Source organism: Oncorhynchus mykiss, chromosome 18 (genome assembly GCF_057628025.1).
Source record: "Oncorhynchus mykiss isolate SJ-2025 chromosome 18, ASM5762802v1, whole genome shotgun sequence".
NCBI classification, from domain to species: domain Eukaryota; kingdom Metazoa; phylum Chordata; class Actinopteri; order Salmoniformes; family Salmonidae; genus Oncorhynchus; species Oncorhynchus mykiss.
Window position 1 is genome coordinate 70,728,615 of NC_143039.1, and position 18,151 is coordinate 70,746,765.

An 18,151-nucleotide genomic window follows, 5' to 3' on the forward strand; every position below is an offset into this window, starting at 1 on the left:
TTAACACATGCAAAACTCAAGTCATCAGCACATGGCAGATAACACTAATAATTGTAGCGAAATAGGCTAACGACACCATATTATGTGATTAGACTGTCATAACGTCCTGTCATGTACATGTTGATACTTTATAAAGTGCTTTACAAATGTATTTATTTAAATTGATTTGATAGTACATTTCCCCAGAGAGACACTCACAAAAACTCAAGTGAAGATACCTGGTATACTTTATCGCCACAGAATCGTTTTCTAGAATGGATCCTAAAAGCATTCACCATGATGTAGAGAGCTGTCGAGAGAGAGAGCTGTCGAGAGAGGGAGAAGTACAAATAAATCGGCTCTAGTTTGTACCTGTTAGTTTATTTTTTCCTTCCTACTCTCCACCACAAATCTCTCTCTCGCGTCTCCTCTGCGGGAGTCTCTCTCTCGCGTCTCCTCTGCGGGAGTCTCACTCTCGCGTCTCCTCTGCGGGAGTCTCACTCTCGGGTCTCCTCTCCGAGCCCTCCCTCTCCCTCTCCCTCTCTCTCTCTCTCTCTCTCTCTCTCTCTCTCTCTCTCGTCTCCTCTGCGAGCCTCTCTCTCTTTCTCTGCGTTCACACAACTCTGGTTGAAGAGGTGAGATTGTCAGCTAGTGTTCTCATATCTCTCAGCAGCATAGTCAGCTTTAGGCCCACTTTACACACTGCCAGACTTTTCACACTACTCAATGGCACACTGTAAACAAAAATATGTTAATTCGATCCTATTGGATGTTGAATAAACATTAGGATTAGGCAGGGTGGTTATCATGTTGCTGAACTCTTCACACTATGATCAGAACAGATAGGACCCACTGACAGGCCATGGTAGGATGGGTTATTAAATAACAGATAGGACCCACTGACAGGCCATGGTAGGATGGGTTATTAAATAACAGATAGGACCCACTGACAGACCATGGTAGGATGGGTTATTAAATAACAGATAGGACCCACTGACAGGCCATGGTAGGATGGGTTATTAAATAACAGATAGGACCCACTGACAGGCCATGGTAGGATGGGTTATTAAATAACAGATAGGACCCACTGACAGACCATGGTAGGATGGGTTATTAAATAACAGATAGGACCCACTGACAGGCCATGGTAGGATGAGTTATTAAATAACAGATAGGACCCACTGACAGGCCATGGTAGGATGGGTTATTAAATAACAGATAGGACCCACTGACAGGCCATGGTAGGATGGGTTATTAAATAACAGATAGGACCCACTGACAGGCCATGGTAGGATGGGTTATTAAATAACAGATAGGACCCACTGACAGGTCATGGTAGGATGGGTTATTAAATAACAGATAGGACCCACTGACAGGCCATGGCAGGATGGGTTATTAAATAACAGATAGGACCCACTGACAGGCCATGGTAGGATGGGTTATTAATTAACAGATAGGACCCACTGACAGGCCATGGTAGGATGGGTTATTAAATAACAGATAGGACCCACTGACAGGCCATGGCAGGATGGGTTATTAAATAACAGATAGGACCCACTGACAGGCCATGGCAGGATGGGTTATTAAATAACAGATAGGACCCACTGACAGGCCATGGTAGGATGGGTTATTAAATAACAGATAGGACCCACTGACAGACCATGGTTGGATGGGTTATTAAATAACAGATAGGACCCACTGACAGGCCATGGTAGGATGGGTTATTAAATAACAGATAGGACCCACTGACAGGCCATGGTAGGATGGGTTATTAAATAACATATAGGACCCACTGACAGGCCATGGTAGGATGGGTTATTAAATAACAGATAGGACCCACTGACAGGCCATGGTAGGGTGGGTTATTAAATAACAGATAGGACCCACTGACAGGCCATGGCAGGATGGGTTATTAAATAACAGATAGGACCCACTGACAGGCCATGGTAGGGTGGGTTATTAAATAACAGATAGGACCCACTGACAGGCCATGGTAGGATGGGTTATTAAATAACATATAGGACCCACTGACAGGCCATGGTAGGATGGGTTATTAAATAACAGATAGGACCCACTGACAGGCCATGGTAGGGTGGGTTATTAAATAACAGATAGGACCCACTGACAGGCCATGGCAGGATGGGTTATTAAATAACAGATAGGACCCACTGACAGGGTGAGGCAGGGGAGGTGTACCTATTTCTAAACTCTTTAAACTACAGACAGTCTGTAACAGGGTGAGGGATACAAGCGCCACAAGTCTTTAAGTAAAGAAAACTACGAAGGGAAGATATGTACTACAGGGATAAAAAATCTTGTGCCAGTAATTTGCACTTTTTGTGATGTCCAATTCAAAACGTTTTTAGATTGAAACACCATCTTCTGTATTACAGGTGAGTGCCTGTGTCTCTCTCTATAGAGTGAGAGAGAGAGAGATGAGGGTGAGATGTTTCCTCTTCAGTCTGCCATAGTGAAAAGTAGATAGCAATTAAGAGGAACAGAAAACACTAAGCACCAACCACCATCAGAGTAGTTCCATTACTGGGACTTATTGTCCCAACTGGATTCAAAATGGCACACTATTCCCTATATACTACACTACTTTTGACCAGAGCCAAATGTTTTGGTTCAAAGTAGTGCTCTATACAGGGAATAGGGTTTAATTTGGGATGCAGGCCCCAACTTCTGCAAGAGAGGAAATACAGAGGCCCTAATTATCCAGAGAATGACATCCTTCTCCGGCTGAAAAAAATTACTTCAGCCACAAATGTATTTTCCCATCATCCTCGACGGGGTCATTGTCATATTTACTTAAATGTAGCCATATAACGATTTCCATCCAATCCACATTGTGACACTTTACATATTGAATGGAAGACAGGGAAGAAGAAGAAGAGGAAGGAGAAAAAAGCTTTATTTTGGGCAGAAGCAAGTAATTCAGGAATTAAGGAAGGAAGTAAGGAAGGTCTGTGTGTGTATGAGAGAGAGAGAGAGACAAAGTGAGAGACAGAAAGAGTAAAAGAGTAAAAGAGAGAGAGGGAGAAAGAGTAAAAGAGTAAAAGAGAGTGAGGGAGAGAGAGAGAGACAGAGAGAGAGGGAGAAAGAGTAAAAGAGAGAGAGAGAGAGGGAGAAAGAGTAAGAGAGAGAGAGAGAGGGAGAAATAGTAAGAGAGAGAGAGAGAGGGAGAAATAGTAAGAGAGAGAGAGAGAGGGAGAAATAGTAAGAGAGAGAGAGAGAGGGAGAAATAGTAAAAGAGAGAGAGAGAGGGAGAAAGAGTAAGAGAGAGAGAGAGAGAGGGAGAAAGAGTAAGAGAGAGAGAGAGAGAGAGAGAGAGAGAGAGACTAGACTGTGAAGACAGGGGAGCTGTGATCTTTTGTAGCCGTAACGTTAATGCCCAGGTACAGCGCCCACGCTAGGGTGAAGATGGTGAACCCTCCTGCCCACACGTAAGTCGATGCCTCTCGTTTCTTCTGTTCTGCTGGATCCAACGTGTTGCTCCACCTCCACTTTAAATCCCCCTTTTCTATAAGCAGCTAGTTCTTTATTTTGGAGGTATATCTAAAAGTCCTCGATATGACCTCGATATGACCTTCTCTCTATTTGTCTCTGTCTGTTTTTAGCTCTTGCAGTGAGCAAAAGTAAGACCAAAAGCTGATGAATATAGATTTGAACATCTTAGCTTGGTCACCATGACAACCTTCCTATAGATCATAATGTAACGTTGCAGATGACTTAGTCATTTGTTACCCTCAGGACAACCTGAGCCCCAACACATACACATACACAACCGCACCCATTCACAAACCTCCCTAACCACCCAACCTCACAGAACACCACACCCCTGCACCCACTCACAAACCCCGCTAACCACCCAACCTCACAAACCCCACACCCCTGCACCCACTCACAAACCCCGCTAACCACCCAACCTCACAAACCCCACACCCCTGCACACACTCACAAACCCCCCTAAATCACCTGAGCAGAAAGGCATGGGTACGCTCCAGTGGCCATTAAGCTGGCAGGTGCGTGCCGACTCGCCCTTCAGCTGCCGCCCCCCTGTGCAGGTGTAGCGAACCGTGGAGCCGAAGGTGAACTTGTCCCCGCTCAGTTGGCCGTTGGGAGGGCACCCAGGGTGACCACAGTCCACTACTGGAGGAGAGAGACACACACACAATGGATGCCATCAGTTCAGAGTGCTGACCGGTCTAACGTAGTGGAAGGTGCTGTCTCTACAGGATTGAGGCCACACACTATGTCTGCAACCCAAATGGCAACCTATTCACTCCTTTTGGCCCCATAGGGAATAGAGTGACATTTGGAATGTAGCCTGTCCAGTATGTTAGCAGTAACTAGATGTGACCATGGTGTAAACACTGTTCAGGCCTACATCTCGATGAGGGAGGATACTGTATCATGCAAACTACTTTACTACTTTCATAACTAATTCAGATAATACAAACTATGGGCTACATTTCCCAGACCCAGATTAAAAGTGCTTTATAGACCAGGACTTGATTTGATTTGATCTGGGTCCAGGTACCGTCCAAAATGTACTGTACCATAATGGTAACGATCCAAAGTAGATGCTACCATCCTCATCCTTTGTAATAATTCTCAATTTCCTTTTTAATGTTGTAAATGATCAACTTCTTTCTTCAGATATTCACCCTACAATGTGCTACAATCAGCAAGTTTACTTTAAACTTTCTCCCTTTTTGCCAGCTCCTGGCCGATAAAAAGTTAACGTGCTGAAGCAACGGAAAGGATGAGGTGTGTCTAAATGAGAAGAACATTTTGGACACGGTGTCAATGTTGCAGGAGGTGGATCGAACAGGGAACTAGGCATTGAGGAGAAAAGAGCACATTGATTAATCCTGTCCAAAGTATTTCGGTCCCTTTTAAAACACATGGCAACAGGAACACCAAACTGATAGGGACAAAGTAGAGCTAATTTATGGTCAGGTTTAAGATAAAACAGTAGGTGGCACATCATGTTCAATAAGGTTGAGATTGGGTTCAAACTTCAAAGGAGAGAACTGATTGGAGCACACTGCGTGCCCCTCAACCAGTAGGAAGCCCAGGTTGTGTTTAAAACTCTGAGACAACCAGTAGGAAGCCTTGAAGCCAAGTGTTTAGACATGCCAAGTTGCCAGTACAGCAGGTCCCTGGTGCAGCTTGTTTTAGAGGAGAATGTTGCAGGTACACCATAAAACAGAAGGATCAGCTGCCAACCTGGCATCCCTAATTAGTCTAATATCCACATCGCTGTTCCACCTGTCCCTCAATTAGAACACTGATCTTAAGCTGCGGGGGGTCACGCAACTCATTCAGCCTCAATTAAAGGAATAATATGCTAATTACCCACAAGTGCCAAGTTGCTAAGTCGGCAGTCTCTCTCCGGGAAAGAGACCGTCTGTGAGACAGTCACAACAAATTATAGGAACAGATGACAGTAGATAAATACCACCAACGTTTTTGAGCAGCTGCTGGATATCAAAATAAGTTCAGTGAATGGTAAAAAAAAGACTACCGCACACTGCAATCAACGGTATGTTCCCAATGTGCTTTATCGGTGACAATGTTTTCAACCGTCAAAACTCCTCCAATAAACCACATATGAGTATAAGTAGCAGTGTGACAACAGACTCACCGATACACTCAGGTAGAGGCTTGTCCCACTGTCCCGTGGGTTGACAGGTGAGAACCGGAGAACCGAACAGGTAGAAACCTGGGTTGCAATCGTAGAACACCACGGTTCCAAAGGTGAAGTTGCCGTGTTCTATCTTACTCTGTCTGATGGAATTGGCTGGGATGCCAGGATCGGAGCAGTTGACCACTGAAGAGGAAGACAGAGAGGGGGAAATAGACAAGCATGTGTTATTTGGCGGAAAAATGGAAGGGATACATTTATTCTAACACTTAGGAGGACACGCCTAACCCTCTGCAGTCACTCATATAGGGCCAAATGCTGACATGAAACTGCCTTTCTCAGATAATCTTACATTGATCTCAATCCATGATTCACACTATTGACAACAGAGTGAAGGAAAAGCAGCCAACAAGAACTCAGCATATGTGGGAACTCCTTCAAGACTGTTGGAAAAGCATTCCAAATAGGGATATCTTCTGTATACCACCCCTACCTTGTCACAACAACTGATTGGCTCAAATGCATTAACAAGGAACACAATTCCACAAATTAACTTTTAACAAGGCACACCTGTTAATTGAAATGCATTCCATGTGACTACCATATGAAGCTGGTTGAGAGAATGCCAAGAGTGTGAAAAGCTGTCATCAAGACAAAGGGTAGCTACTTTGAAGAATCTCAAATATATTTTGATATGTTTAACACTTTTTTGGTTACTACATGATTCCATATGTGTTATTTCATAGTGTTGATGTCTTCACTATTATTCTACAATGTAGAAAATATTAAAAAATAAAGAAAAACCCTTGAATGAGTAGGTGTGTCCAAACTTTTGACTGGTACTGTATATATACACACAGTGCCGGAAAGTATTAAGACCCCTTGACTTTTTCCACATTTTGTTACTTTACAGCCTTATTCTAAAATTGATTATATGTATTTTGTTTCCTCATCAATCTACACACAGCACCTCATAATGACAAAGCAAAAGCAGGTTTTTAGAAATGTATAAAAAATGCAAACTGATATATCACATTTGCATAAGTATTCAGACCTTTTACTCAGTACTTTGTTGAAGCACCTTTGGTAGAAATTAGAGCATTGAGTCTTTGTGGGTATGATGCTATAAGCTTGGCACACCTGTATTTGGGGAGTTTCTCCCATTCAGATCCTCTCAAGCTCTGTCAAGTTGGATGGGGAGCGTTGCTGCACAGCTAATTTCAGGTCTCTCCAGAGATGTTCGATCAGGTTCAAGTCCGGGCTCTGGCTGGGTCACTCAAGGACATTCAGAGACTAGTCCTGAAGCCACTCCTGCGTTGTCTTGGCTGTGTGCTTAGGGTCATTGTCCTGTTGGAAGGTGAACCTTCGCCCCAGTCTGAGGTCCTGAGCACTCTAGAGCCAGTTTCATCATAGCTCTTGATTGTTTTTGCGACTGCACTTGAACAAACTTTCAAAGTTCTTGACATTTTCCAGATTGACACCTTCATGATGGACTATCATTTCTCTTTGCTTATTTGAGCTGTTCTTGACATAATATGGACTTGGTCCTTTCCCAAATAAGGATATCTTCTGTATGTCACCCTACTGATTGGCTCAAACGCATTAAGAAGGAACGAAATTCCACAAAATAACTTAAAAAGGCACACCTGTTAATTGAAATGCATTCCATGTGACTACCTCTTGAAGCTGGTTGAGAGAATGAGTATAAGTAAAATGACATATGTTTGGAACCTTAAACAACTAAACACAACTATACAACAGAAAAATGTTACTTTTGGCCCCCTGTGTTACTTTCATCCTAATTCTCCCCTACATGGCACAATGGCTTATTATGAGAAACCAAGAACCTGAGACATTGATTCACCTGTATCAAAAAAGGCCAACACAATGAGGGCTTAATATTTCCACTTGGCACAGTAATCCAATCAGATACTACGTTACTGACACTAGTTTGTTTGATATGCAGGGCTCGTACAATACCAGTCTGACCCTGGATTTAGCCTCTGGTTACCAATCCTCTATAACGGAAGTACCATAAGCTCTTTGAGATGGTTTCTGATAATAACCCCACCCCCCCACCCCCACACAGCTCTTCCACACATTCTGAATATTATAATATACAGTATAACACAGCAAACACATGGTCACAAGGTCATATTACAGAAATTAGGCTGGTTGCATGTTGAAATGCATCACTGTAAACTAAATCACATGCAAGGCAAATGTCATGCACTGGGAACCATTCAAAAACACTATACCGGTCAGTGATACCACCACAATCATATCCAATGATGTTCAAGAGGCCGTCCTAGCCTATGATACCACCACAATCATATCCAATGATGTTCAAGAGGCCGCCCTAGCCTATGATACCACCACAATCATATCCAATGATGTTCAAGAGGCCGTCCTAGCCTATGATACCACCACAATCATATCCAATGATGTTCAAGAGGCCGTCCTAGCCTATGATACCACCACAATCATATCCAATGATGTTCAAGAGGCCGTCCTAGCCTATGACCCTAACTCACAACAACCACATAACAGACAGAAACACAGAGCAACCAAATGTCCCATTCACTCTACACAGAGGCCATTGTCATGCTGATTGGCTACAATGCTGATTGGTAACAATCCCACTACAAGCCATGATGAACCCCTCCTCATTCATCCCCATTTTACCCAGAGTGCACTGCAGGGGTCAGGCGGAACGAGCAAGCGTACTCCGTGTGAATAGAAGACTTAACTTTTTTCCCCACCTTTACACGTTGGTGGTGGCTGGCTCCACTGGCGCGTGGCCTGGCACTGGGCCCTCGAGGGCCCCTCCATCACATAGCCCATGTTGCAGGAGAAGCTCACCACGTCGTTCAGGTTGAAGCCGTTACCGATGGCCCGCCCGTAGATGGGGCTTCCTGGGTGTCCACAGCTGATAGCTGGGGGGAGAGAGTGATATTGTCATTGAGATTCCATATTGAATCATACTGTATGTGATGTATCGTACAAAAGGGTAACATTCATATGTAATTGATAACAGATAAGGCTAACTTTTGACTTATACAGAACAAAAAAATATAAACGCAAACATGCAACAATTTAAAAGATTTTACTGAGTTACAGTTCATATATGGATATCAGTCAATTAAAATAAATAAATGAGGCCCTAATCTATGGATTTCACCACTGGGCTGGGGTGCAGCCATGGATGGATGGGCCTTGAAAGGCATAGGCCCACCCACTTGGCAGCCAGCCCCAACCACTGGGGAGCTAGGCCCAGCCAATCAGAATGAGTTTTTACCCACAAAAGGGCTTTATTACAGACAGAAGTACTCTTCAGTTTATATTTTTGTTCAGTGTAGGTAATAATCCACCGGGTGCTCATTTGTTCAATGCAAAAACATGCCTATTGAGCTTTCAAAGCATAGCTGGACCTTGAAAAGGGAATTTAATCCAGAAATAAACCAGTGGAGCTTGAACGCAGCCCCACATTCACTTACTGTGCCATAGAGTGGACATAACAATCGGTTACCAATGGAACTGTGATATGGCTGTGTGGCTTTGTTATCAATAGGCTAGGGGCTAGACTATCAACAGTTCAGACAGAATGTCTCAATTACAGAACTACAATGAATAGAAGTGGCGTCCCCGTTCAAGTCAATAATGCCATACAATGGATGGACTGGCCATTTTGAGTGTCTCATTCTATTTATATGGTCTCAATCACCTCTCAAACTGATATTCAGGAGGACTAATGGTGAAGGACTGTCATATTGCCGCTTCGTAGACCACTGCCCTGAAGAGTGTCATTCCCCATCAGGTCCCACTGGTCTAAACTCATTGGCCATCTGTCAGCTCACCCGAATGGCTAATCCAATGGATGGCGGCCATTTTCACGCCAATGGCGCAAACCACATTAGTTGTGCTCAATTGCAGGCATTTGCTGAGCGATGCAGAAGTGATGGCTGAGCATACTGTGTAACTGATTATATATCCTCTCTCTAGCTCTGGGGGTGTTTCTCTGTCCGCCTGGGAGGCATGGGTCCTGGGAGGGGAGCAACTGGTGGTTCTGGGGCCTAATATTATATGGGGCCATGGGGACATGATACTAGGAGGGATACTGTAAGCCTGACATTGTGGGACTTTATCAGTGAGAGGGAGACTGTCTGGGACTTATGAAATGAGATAATGTACCAGACTGAGTCAGTGAGGGAGAGAGGGAGAGAGGGAGAGAGGGAGAGAGAGAGAGAGAGAGGGAGAGAGGGAGAGAGAGAGAGAGGGAGAGAGAGAGAGAGGGAGAGAGAGAGAGAGGGAGAGAGAGATAGTTTTTTTTACATTTATTTTTATTTCACCTTTATTTTAACCAGGTAGGCCAGTTGAGAACAAGTTCTCATTTACAACTGTGACCTGGACAAGATCTTTATCAAAGCAGTGCGACACAAACAACAACACAGAGTTACACATAGGATAAACAAACATACAGACAACAACACAGAGTTACACATGGGATAAACAAACATACAGACAACAACACAGAGTTACACATAGGATAAACAAACATACAGACAACAACACAGAGTTACACATAGGATAAACAAACATACAGACAACAACACAGAGTTACACATAGGATAAACAAACATACAGACAACAACACAGAGTTACACATAGGATAAACAAACATACAGACAACAACACAGAGTTACACATGGGATAAACAAACATACAGACAACAACACAGAGTTACACATAGGATAAACAAACATACAGACAACAACACAGAGTTACACATACGATAAACAAACATACAGACAACAACACAGAGTTACACATAGGATAAACAAACATACAGACAACAAAACAGAGTTACACATAGGATAAACAAACATACAGACAACAACACAGAGTTACACATAGGATAAACAAACACACAGACAACAACACAGAGTTACACATAGGATAAACAAACATACAGACAACAACACAGAGTTACACATAGGATAAACAAACATACAGACAACAACACAGAGTTACACATAGGATAAACAAACATACAGACAACAACACAGAGTTACACATGGGATAAACAAACATACAGACAACAACACAGAGTTACACATAGGATAAACAAACATACAGACAATAACACAATAGAAAAGTATGGGTGAGTGATTGTGTACTGGTCTGGAAGTCAGTGTGTTAGGCCAGGGATCCTCAAACTGGGATGGTACTGCAGGGGGTCCACAGCCAGATCTCAAAAGATGCATTATTATTATATATTTTTTACATTTCATATTTTTTTTAAATCAATATTATTAACATCAACAGATTTAACACATTTTAGCAAACAGATTTGTGGAATAAGTTTAGAGCAAAGTTTCCCAACTGGGATACCAGCCAATCAGCTCAGAGCGATTTACATTTTGTAAATCTGTTCCAAAGTATTCCCACACCTAATAGAGTGATATAGTGTACTTGTATGTGATCGTATACAAATGTAAGCAAGGTTTGAAATGATTATGTAAAATTCTTTGTAATTATGTTCCGGCACCCTGACCATCCACTCAATAAAATCATCCTGTGGCTGAATCTAGCTGATGATCCTTGGTATAGACTGTGCTACAATACAATGTAATATTATTCATCTACCATTCTTAACCCTGGGCAACATGGGCCTGGGAGGCTCACAGGGATGTTGGTATCCACAGTACTCCACCAATGATACATTTTTCAACTTAGTAATGGGCTCCCGAGTGGGGCAGGGTCTGAGGCACTGCATCTCAATGCAAGAGGTGTCACTCCAGTCCCTGTTTCAAATCCAGGCAGAATCACATCTGGCTGTGATTGGGAGTCCCATAGGTGCACAATTGGTGCACAATTGGCCCATCGTCATCCGGGGTTGGCAGGGGTAGAACGTGTTTGTAAATGAGAATTCGTTAAACTGAAAAAAAAATACATGTGTTTTTTTGTTATACATAAATGCACTGTGATAAAAAAAATCTCTCCGTCTCATGGTGAAATGTGTAGAATATTAGCATTATGCCGCAACAACAAAAAATACCTCCGCCCCAAGACAAAATATGTAGAATTGCAGGAAATTAGCTTGAAAACATTTTGGTTCGTCTGGCCATCCACTGCCGAAGTCATTGTAAAACAAATTTTATGGTTAAAAAAAAAAATCTTACTCATGTTATGACGAGCTGTTTCGGAACTGTTTTGCTAGCACATTCACAAGGCCAGACGGCCCCAAAAAGTTTGAGTCAATGAGTGAGTGATCGTCTGGAAGTCAGTGTTAAGGTGTGAAGGCCCTAACTCCAAGTGTGTGTGCCCTGCTGATACTTAAAGTGTGTAGGTAACAGCAGGGGTGTGTATATCTGTGTGTATGTGTACGTGTGTCACCACACACACAAAAAACAGCCCCACTGTGCTTTTTTTTTCAATGAATGTTTTGACATGTGCAGGACCAAACAGGCAGACACAGAGCAGACACAGAGCAGACACAGAGCAGACACAGAGCAGACACAGAGCAGACACAGGGCAGACACAGAGCAGACAGAGGGCAGACACAGGGCAGACACAGAGCAGACACAGAGCAGACACAGAGCAGACACAGAGCAGACACAGGGCAGACACAGAGCAGACAGAGAAGACACAGAGCAGACACAGAGCAGACAGAGGGCAGACACAGAGCAGACACAGAGCAGACACAGAGCAGACACAGAGCAGACACAGAGCAGACAGAGAAGACACAGAGCAGACACAGAGCAGACAGAGGAGACAAAGAGCAGACAGAGAAGACACAGAGCAGACACAGAGCAGACAGAGGAGACAAAGAGCAGACAGAGACGACACAGAGCAGACAGAGAAGACACAGAGCAGACACAGAGCAGACACAGAGCAGACACAGAGCAGACACAGGGAAGACACAGGGCAGACACAGAGCAGACACAGGGCAGACACAGAGCAGACACAGAGCATTAATTCCACCTTCTCTTCTCCATTTTGGGGAACTGAGAGTAATCCTTTCCTCTGTCCTCTGTTCTCCAGCCACAACTAGTCCACCACAGTTAACTACTGACCTGTATCCAACTCCAGGCACTTCTTCTCTGCCCTACTGCAGACCATTTCAAAAAAAAAAAAATTCTAATGAACTTGATATAACAATGTTACATTTTCAAAGTCATATGGCCTTTTAGTGACGTGAATCGTCAGAGAAAATACATGTTTATGCTTTAATATTTCTCACTGATTCAATGCTGTAGGCATCACACGAAAAGGAGGACAAAAAAAAGAAACGCTGACAAAATTGTAGTTGAAGCAGCAAGCCACATCTGTCTTTGTCTGCACTGAGGTTTCTCTCAGAGACGCGACGCACTGGGCCCAAAACATCTTCCCAGGCCCAACAGACTGACCAAACTATCTTCCTCGAGGCCCCCACACCAGCAATTTATTTTCTTAAGGCCCTCATTATTAGCCAAATTATGATCATTGTTCACAATGGGCTAAAGATGGACCAGCGCATCAGGCATTTGCCCAAACTGCCATTATGGCCAGTCCGTTTCTGGGTTCTCTGTCCTACTAAGCCTATGAAGGAGAACCTGAACAGGTGTCAATGTCTGTAGAAAGTGATTCCTCACTTCAGTCTTGTTTTTCTCCTTGTCACCCCTGGCGGGTCCACACATTCCTCATTGCCATCCGCAGCTGCTCTCTCTCTCTCTCCCTCTCCCTCCCTCCCTCCCTCCCTCCCTCCCTCTCTTTCCCACGTTCTCACAAACAACAGCATTTGCATAATTACAGATGTAATTTGTCTCTCTTTGCAAAGAAGCAATTTCCCCTTCATTTGAGCACTGTCTATAACCAGAATTTAAAACCACATCATTGCACTTTAAAATAGCTAAGCGCAACCTCAAATACATGCACGTGAATGTGGAGTCACAGGCGCACACACACACACACACACACACACGACACACACACACACACACACACACACACACACACACACCACACACACACACACACACACACACACACCCCCAAGGGGTGAAATAAAATCCTATTTTCCATGCAGAAGTGTTGGCCTAGCTCCATGGTTGATCAGCGAGCCAGAGGCCTAGTCTTTGTGATAGCCAGTTGAGGAGATACGGTTCACTACCATTTCAGTAGGATACAAAGCTAAATGGCCCTGGCCCGCTCATATCTCCAGTAGCTATTTCTGTTTCAAGTGCTGCTAGCTTTACACAGCATAATGTCTTTATAAAAACTCTGGGCATCATCACCACGATTACCACCGGAGAGACAATGTTATCAGACAACAAACGGTTTTCTTATAGCCTAAAGGAGACATATTGTTTCAGACACTATGATCTGATAACAGAATATATAAATATTGTTCTAACCATATAGTTAATAATTATAATAATAATAATACAGCCTAGACATGTGTCAGGGCTGTGACGTGGTCATGGTGTGTCAGGGCTGTGACATGGTCAAGGTGTGTCAGGGCTGTGACATGGTCATGGTGTGTCAGGGCTGTGATGTGGTCATGGTGTGTCAGGGCTGTGATGTGGTCATGGTGTGTCAGGGCTGTGACATGGTCATGGTGTGTCAGGGCTGTGACGTGGTCATGGTGTGTCAGGGCTGTGACATGGTCATGGTGTGTCAGGGCTGTGACGTGGTCATGGTGTGTCAGGGCTGTGACGTGGTCATGGTGTGTCAGGGCTGTGACGTGGTCATGGTGTGTCAGGGCTGTGATGTGGTCATGGTGTGTCAGGGCTGTGACATGGTCATGGTGTGTCAGGGCTGTGACGTGGTCATGGTGTGTCAGGGCTGTGACGTGGTCATGGTGTGTCAGGGCTGTGACGTGGTCATGGTGTGTCAGGGCTGTGACGTGGTCATGGTGTGTCAGGGCTGTGACGTGGTCATGGTGTGTCAGGGCTGTGACGTGGTCATGGTGTGTCAGGGCTGTGATATGGTCATGGTGTGTCAGGGCTGTGACGTGGTCATGGTGTGTCAGGGCTGTGACATGGTCATGGTGTGTCAGGGCTGTGACATGGTAAAGGTGTGTCAGGGCTGTGACATGGTAAAGGTGTGTCAGGGCTGTGACGTGGTCATGGTGTGTCAGGGCTGTGACATGGTCATGGTGTGTCAGGGCTGTGACGTGGTCATGGTGTGTCAGGGCTGTGACGTGGTCATGGTGTGTCAGGGCTGTGACATGGTCATGGTGTGTCAGGGCTGTGACGTGGTCATGGTGTGTCAGGGCTGTGACATGGTAAAGGTGTGTCAGGGCTGTGACATGGTAAAGGTGTGTAAGGGCTGTGATGTGGTAAAGGTGTGTCAGGGCTGTGACATGGTAAAGGTGTGTCAGGGCTGTGACGTGGTAAAGGTGTGTCAGGGCTGTGACGTGGTCATGGTGTGTCAGGGCTGTGACGTGGTCATGGTGTGTCAGGGCTGTGACGTGGTCATGGTGTGTCAGGGCTGTGACATGGTAAAGGTGTGTCAGGGCTGTGACGTGGTCATGGTGTGTCAGGGCTGTGACGTGGTCATGGTGTGTCAGGGCTGTGACGTGGTCATGGTGTGTCAGGGCTGTGACATGGTCAAGGTGTGTCAGGGCTGTGACGTGGTCATGGTGTGTCAGGGCTGTGACGTGGTCATGGTGTGTCAGGGCTGTGACGTGGTTATGGTGTGTCAGGGCTGTGACATGGTCATGGTGTGTCAGGGCTGTGACATGGTAAAGGTGTATCAGGGCTGTGACGTGGTCAAGGTGTGTCAGGGCTGTGACGTGGTCATGGTGTGTCAGGGCTGTGACATGGTAAAGGTGTGTCAGGGCTGTGGCATGTTAAAGGTGTGTCAGGGCTGTGACATGGTCATGGTGTGTCAGGGCTGTGACGTGGTCATGGTGTGTCAGGGCTGTGACGTGGTCATGGTGTGTCAGGGCTGTGACGTGGTTATGGTGTGTCAGGGCTGTGACGTGGTCATGGTGTGTCAGGGCTGTGATATGGTCATGGTGTGTCAGGGCTGTGACGTGGTCATGGTGTGTCAGGGCTGTGACATGGTCATGGTGTGTCAGGGCTGTGACGTGGTCAAGGTGTGTCAGGGCTGTGACATGGTAAAGGTGTGTCAGGGCTGTGATGTGGTAAAGGTGTGTCAGGGCTGTGACGTGGTAAAGGTGTGTCAGGGCTGTGACATGGTCAAGGTGTGTCAGGGCTGTGACGTGGTCATGGTGTGTCAGGGCTGTGACGTGGTCATGGTGTGTCAGGGCTGTGACATGGTCAAGGTGTGTCAGGGCTGTGACGTGGTCATGGTGTGTCAGGGCTGCGACGTGGTCATGGTGTGTCAGGGCTGTGACGTGGTTATGGTGTGTCAGGGCTGTGACATGGTCATGGTGTGTCAGGGCTGTGACATGGTAAAGGTATATCAGGGCTGTGACGTGGTCAAGGTGTGTCAGGGCTGTGACGTGGTCATGGTGTGTCAGGGCTGTGACATGGTAAAGGTGTGTCAGGGCTGTGACATGGTAAAGGTGTGTCAGGGCTGTGACATGGTCATGGTGTGTCAGGGCTGTGACGTGGTCATGGTGTGTCAGGGCTGTGACGTGGTCATGGTGTGTCAGGGCTGTGACGTGGTCATGGTGTGTCAGGGCTGTGACGTGGTCATGGTGTGTCAGGGCTGTGACATGGTCAAGGTGTGTCAGGGCTGTGACGTGTTAAAGGTGTGTCAGGGCTGTGACGTGGTCAAGGTGTGTCAGGGCTGTGATGTGGTCATGGTGTGTCAGGGCTGTGATGTGGTCATGGTGTGACAGGGATGTGACATGGTAAAGGTGTGTCAGGGCTGTGACATGGTAAAGGTGTGTCAGGGCTGTGACATGGTAAAGGTGTGTCAGGGCTGTGACATGGTCATGGTGTGTCAGGGCTGTGATGTGGTCATGGTGTGTCAGGACTGTGATGTGGTAAAGGTGTGTCAGGGCTGTGATGTGGTCATGGTGTGTCAGGGCTGTGACATGGTCAAGGTGTGTCAGGGCTGTGACATGGTAAAGGTGTGTCAGGTCTGTGACATGGTAAAGGTGTGTCAGGGCTGTGACGTGGTCATGGTGTGTCAGGGCTGTGACATGGTCAAGGTGTGTCAGGGCTGTGACATGGTAAAGGTGTGTCAGGGCTGTGACGTGGTCATGGTGTGTCAGGGCTGTGACGTGGTTATGGTGTGTCAGGGCTGTGACATGGTCATGGTGTGTCAGGGCTGTGACATGGTAAAGGTGTATCAGGGCTGTGACGTGGTCAAGGTGTGTCAGGGCTGTGACATGGTCATGGTGTGTCAGGGCTGTGACATGGTAAAGGTGTGTCAGGGCTGTGACATGGTAAAGGTGTGTCAGGGCTGTGACATGGTCATGGTGTGTCAGGGCTGTGATGTGGTAAAGGTGTGTCAGGGCTGTGACGTGGTCATGGTGTGTCAGGGCTGTGACATGGTCAAGGTGTGTCAGGGCTGTGACATGGCCATGGTGTGTCAGGGCTGTGACATGGTAAAGGTGTGTCAGGGCTGTGACATGGTAAAGGTGTGTCAGGGCTGTGACATGGTCATGGTGTGTCAGGGCTGTGATGTGGTCATGGTGTGTCAGGGCTGTGATGTGGTAAAGGTGTGTCAGGGCTGTGACGTGGTCATGGTGTGTCAGGGCTGTGACATGGTCAAGGTGTGTCAGGGCTGTGACATGGTAAAGGTGTGTCAGGGCTGTGACATGGCCATGGTGTGTCAGGGCTGTGATGTGGTCATGGTGTGTCAGGGCTGTGACATGGTAAAGGTGTGTCAGGGCTGTGATGTGGTCATGGTGTGTCAGGGCTGTGACATGGTCAAGGTGTGTCAGGGCTGTGACATGGTCATGGTGTGTCAGGGCTGTGACATGGTCATGGTGTGTCAGGGCTGTGACATGGTAAAGGTGTGTCAGGGCGGTGACATGGTAAAGGTGTGTCAGGGCTGTGACGTGGTCATGGTGTGTCAGGGCTGTGACGTGGTCATGGTGTGTCAGGGCTGTGACGTGGTCATGGTGTGTCAGGGCTGTGACGTGGTTATGGTGTGTCAGGGCTGTGACATGGTAATGGTATGTCAGGGCTGTGACATGGTAAAGGTGTATCAGGGCTGTGACGTGGTCAAGGTGTGTCAGGGCTGTCACATGGTCATGGTGTGTCAGGGCTGTGACATGGTAAAGGTGTGTCAGGGCTGTGACATGGTAAAGGTGTGTCAGGGCTGTGACATGGTCATGGTGTGTCAGGGCTGTGATGTGGTAAAGGTGTGTCAGGGCTGTGACGTGGTCATGGTGTGTCAGGGCTGTGACATGGTCAAGGTGTGTCAGGGCTGTGACATGGTAAAGGTGTGTCAGGGCTGTGACATGGTAAAGGTGTGTCAGGGCTGTGACATGGCCATGGTGTGTCAGGGCTGTGACGTGGTCATGGTGTGTCAGGGCTGTGACATGGTAAAGGTGTGTCAGGGCTGTAATGTGGTAAAGGTGTGTCAGGGCTGTGACATGGTAAAGGTGTG

The 18,151-nt window shown here is 46.1% G+C and overlaps 1 protein-coding gene across 1 annotated transcript in view; it reads right to left on the reverse strand.

Moving 5' to 3' along the window:
* The window catches only part of csmd3b (CUB and Sushi multiple domains 3b), a 425,045-nt gene that overhangs the window by 75,641 nt on the left and 331,253 nt on the right, over positions 1–18,151 (reverse strand). The window contains 3 exon segments of the mRNA XM_090209281.1: positions 3,958–4,131; positions 5,633–5,818; positions 8,395–8,568. Coding sequence (XP_090065407.1) covers positions 3,958–4,131; positions 5,633–5,818; positions 8,395–8,568 — 534 coding nt within the window.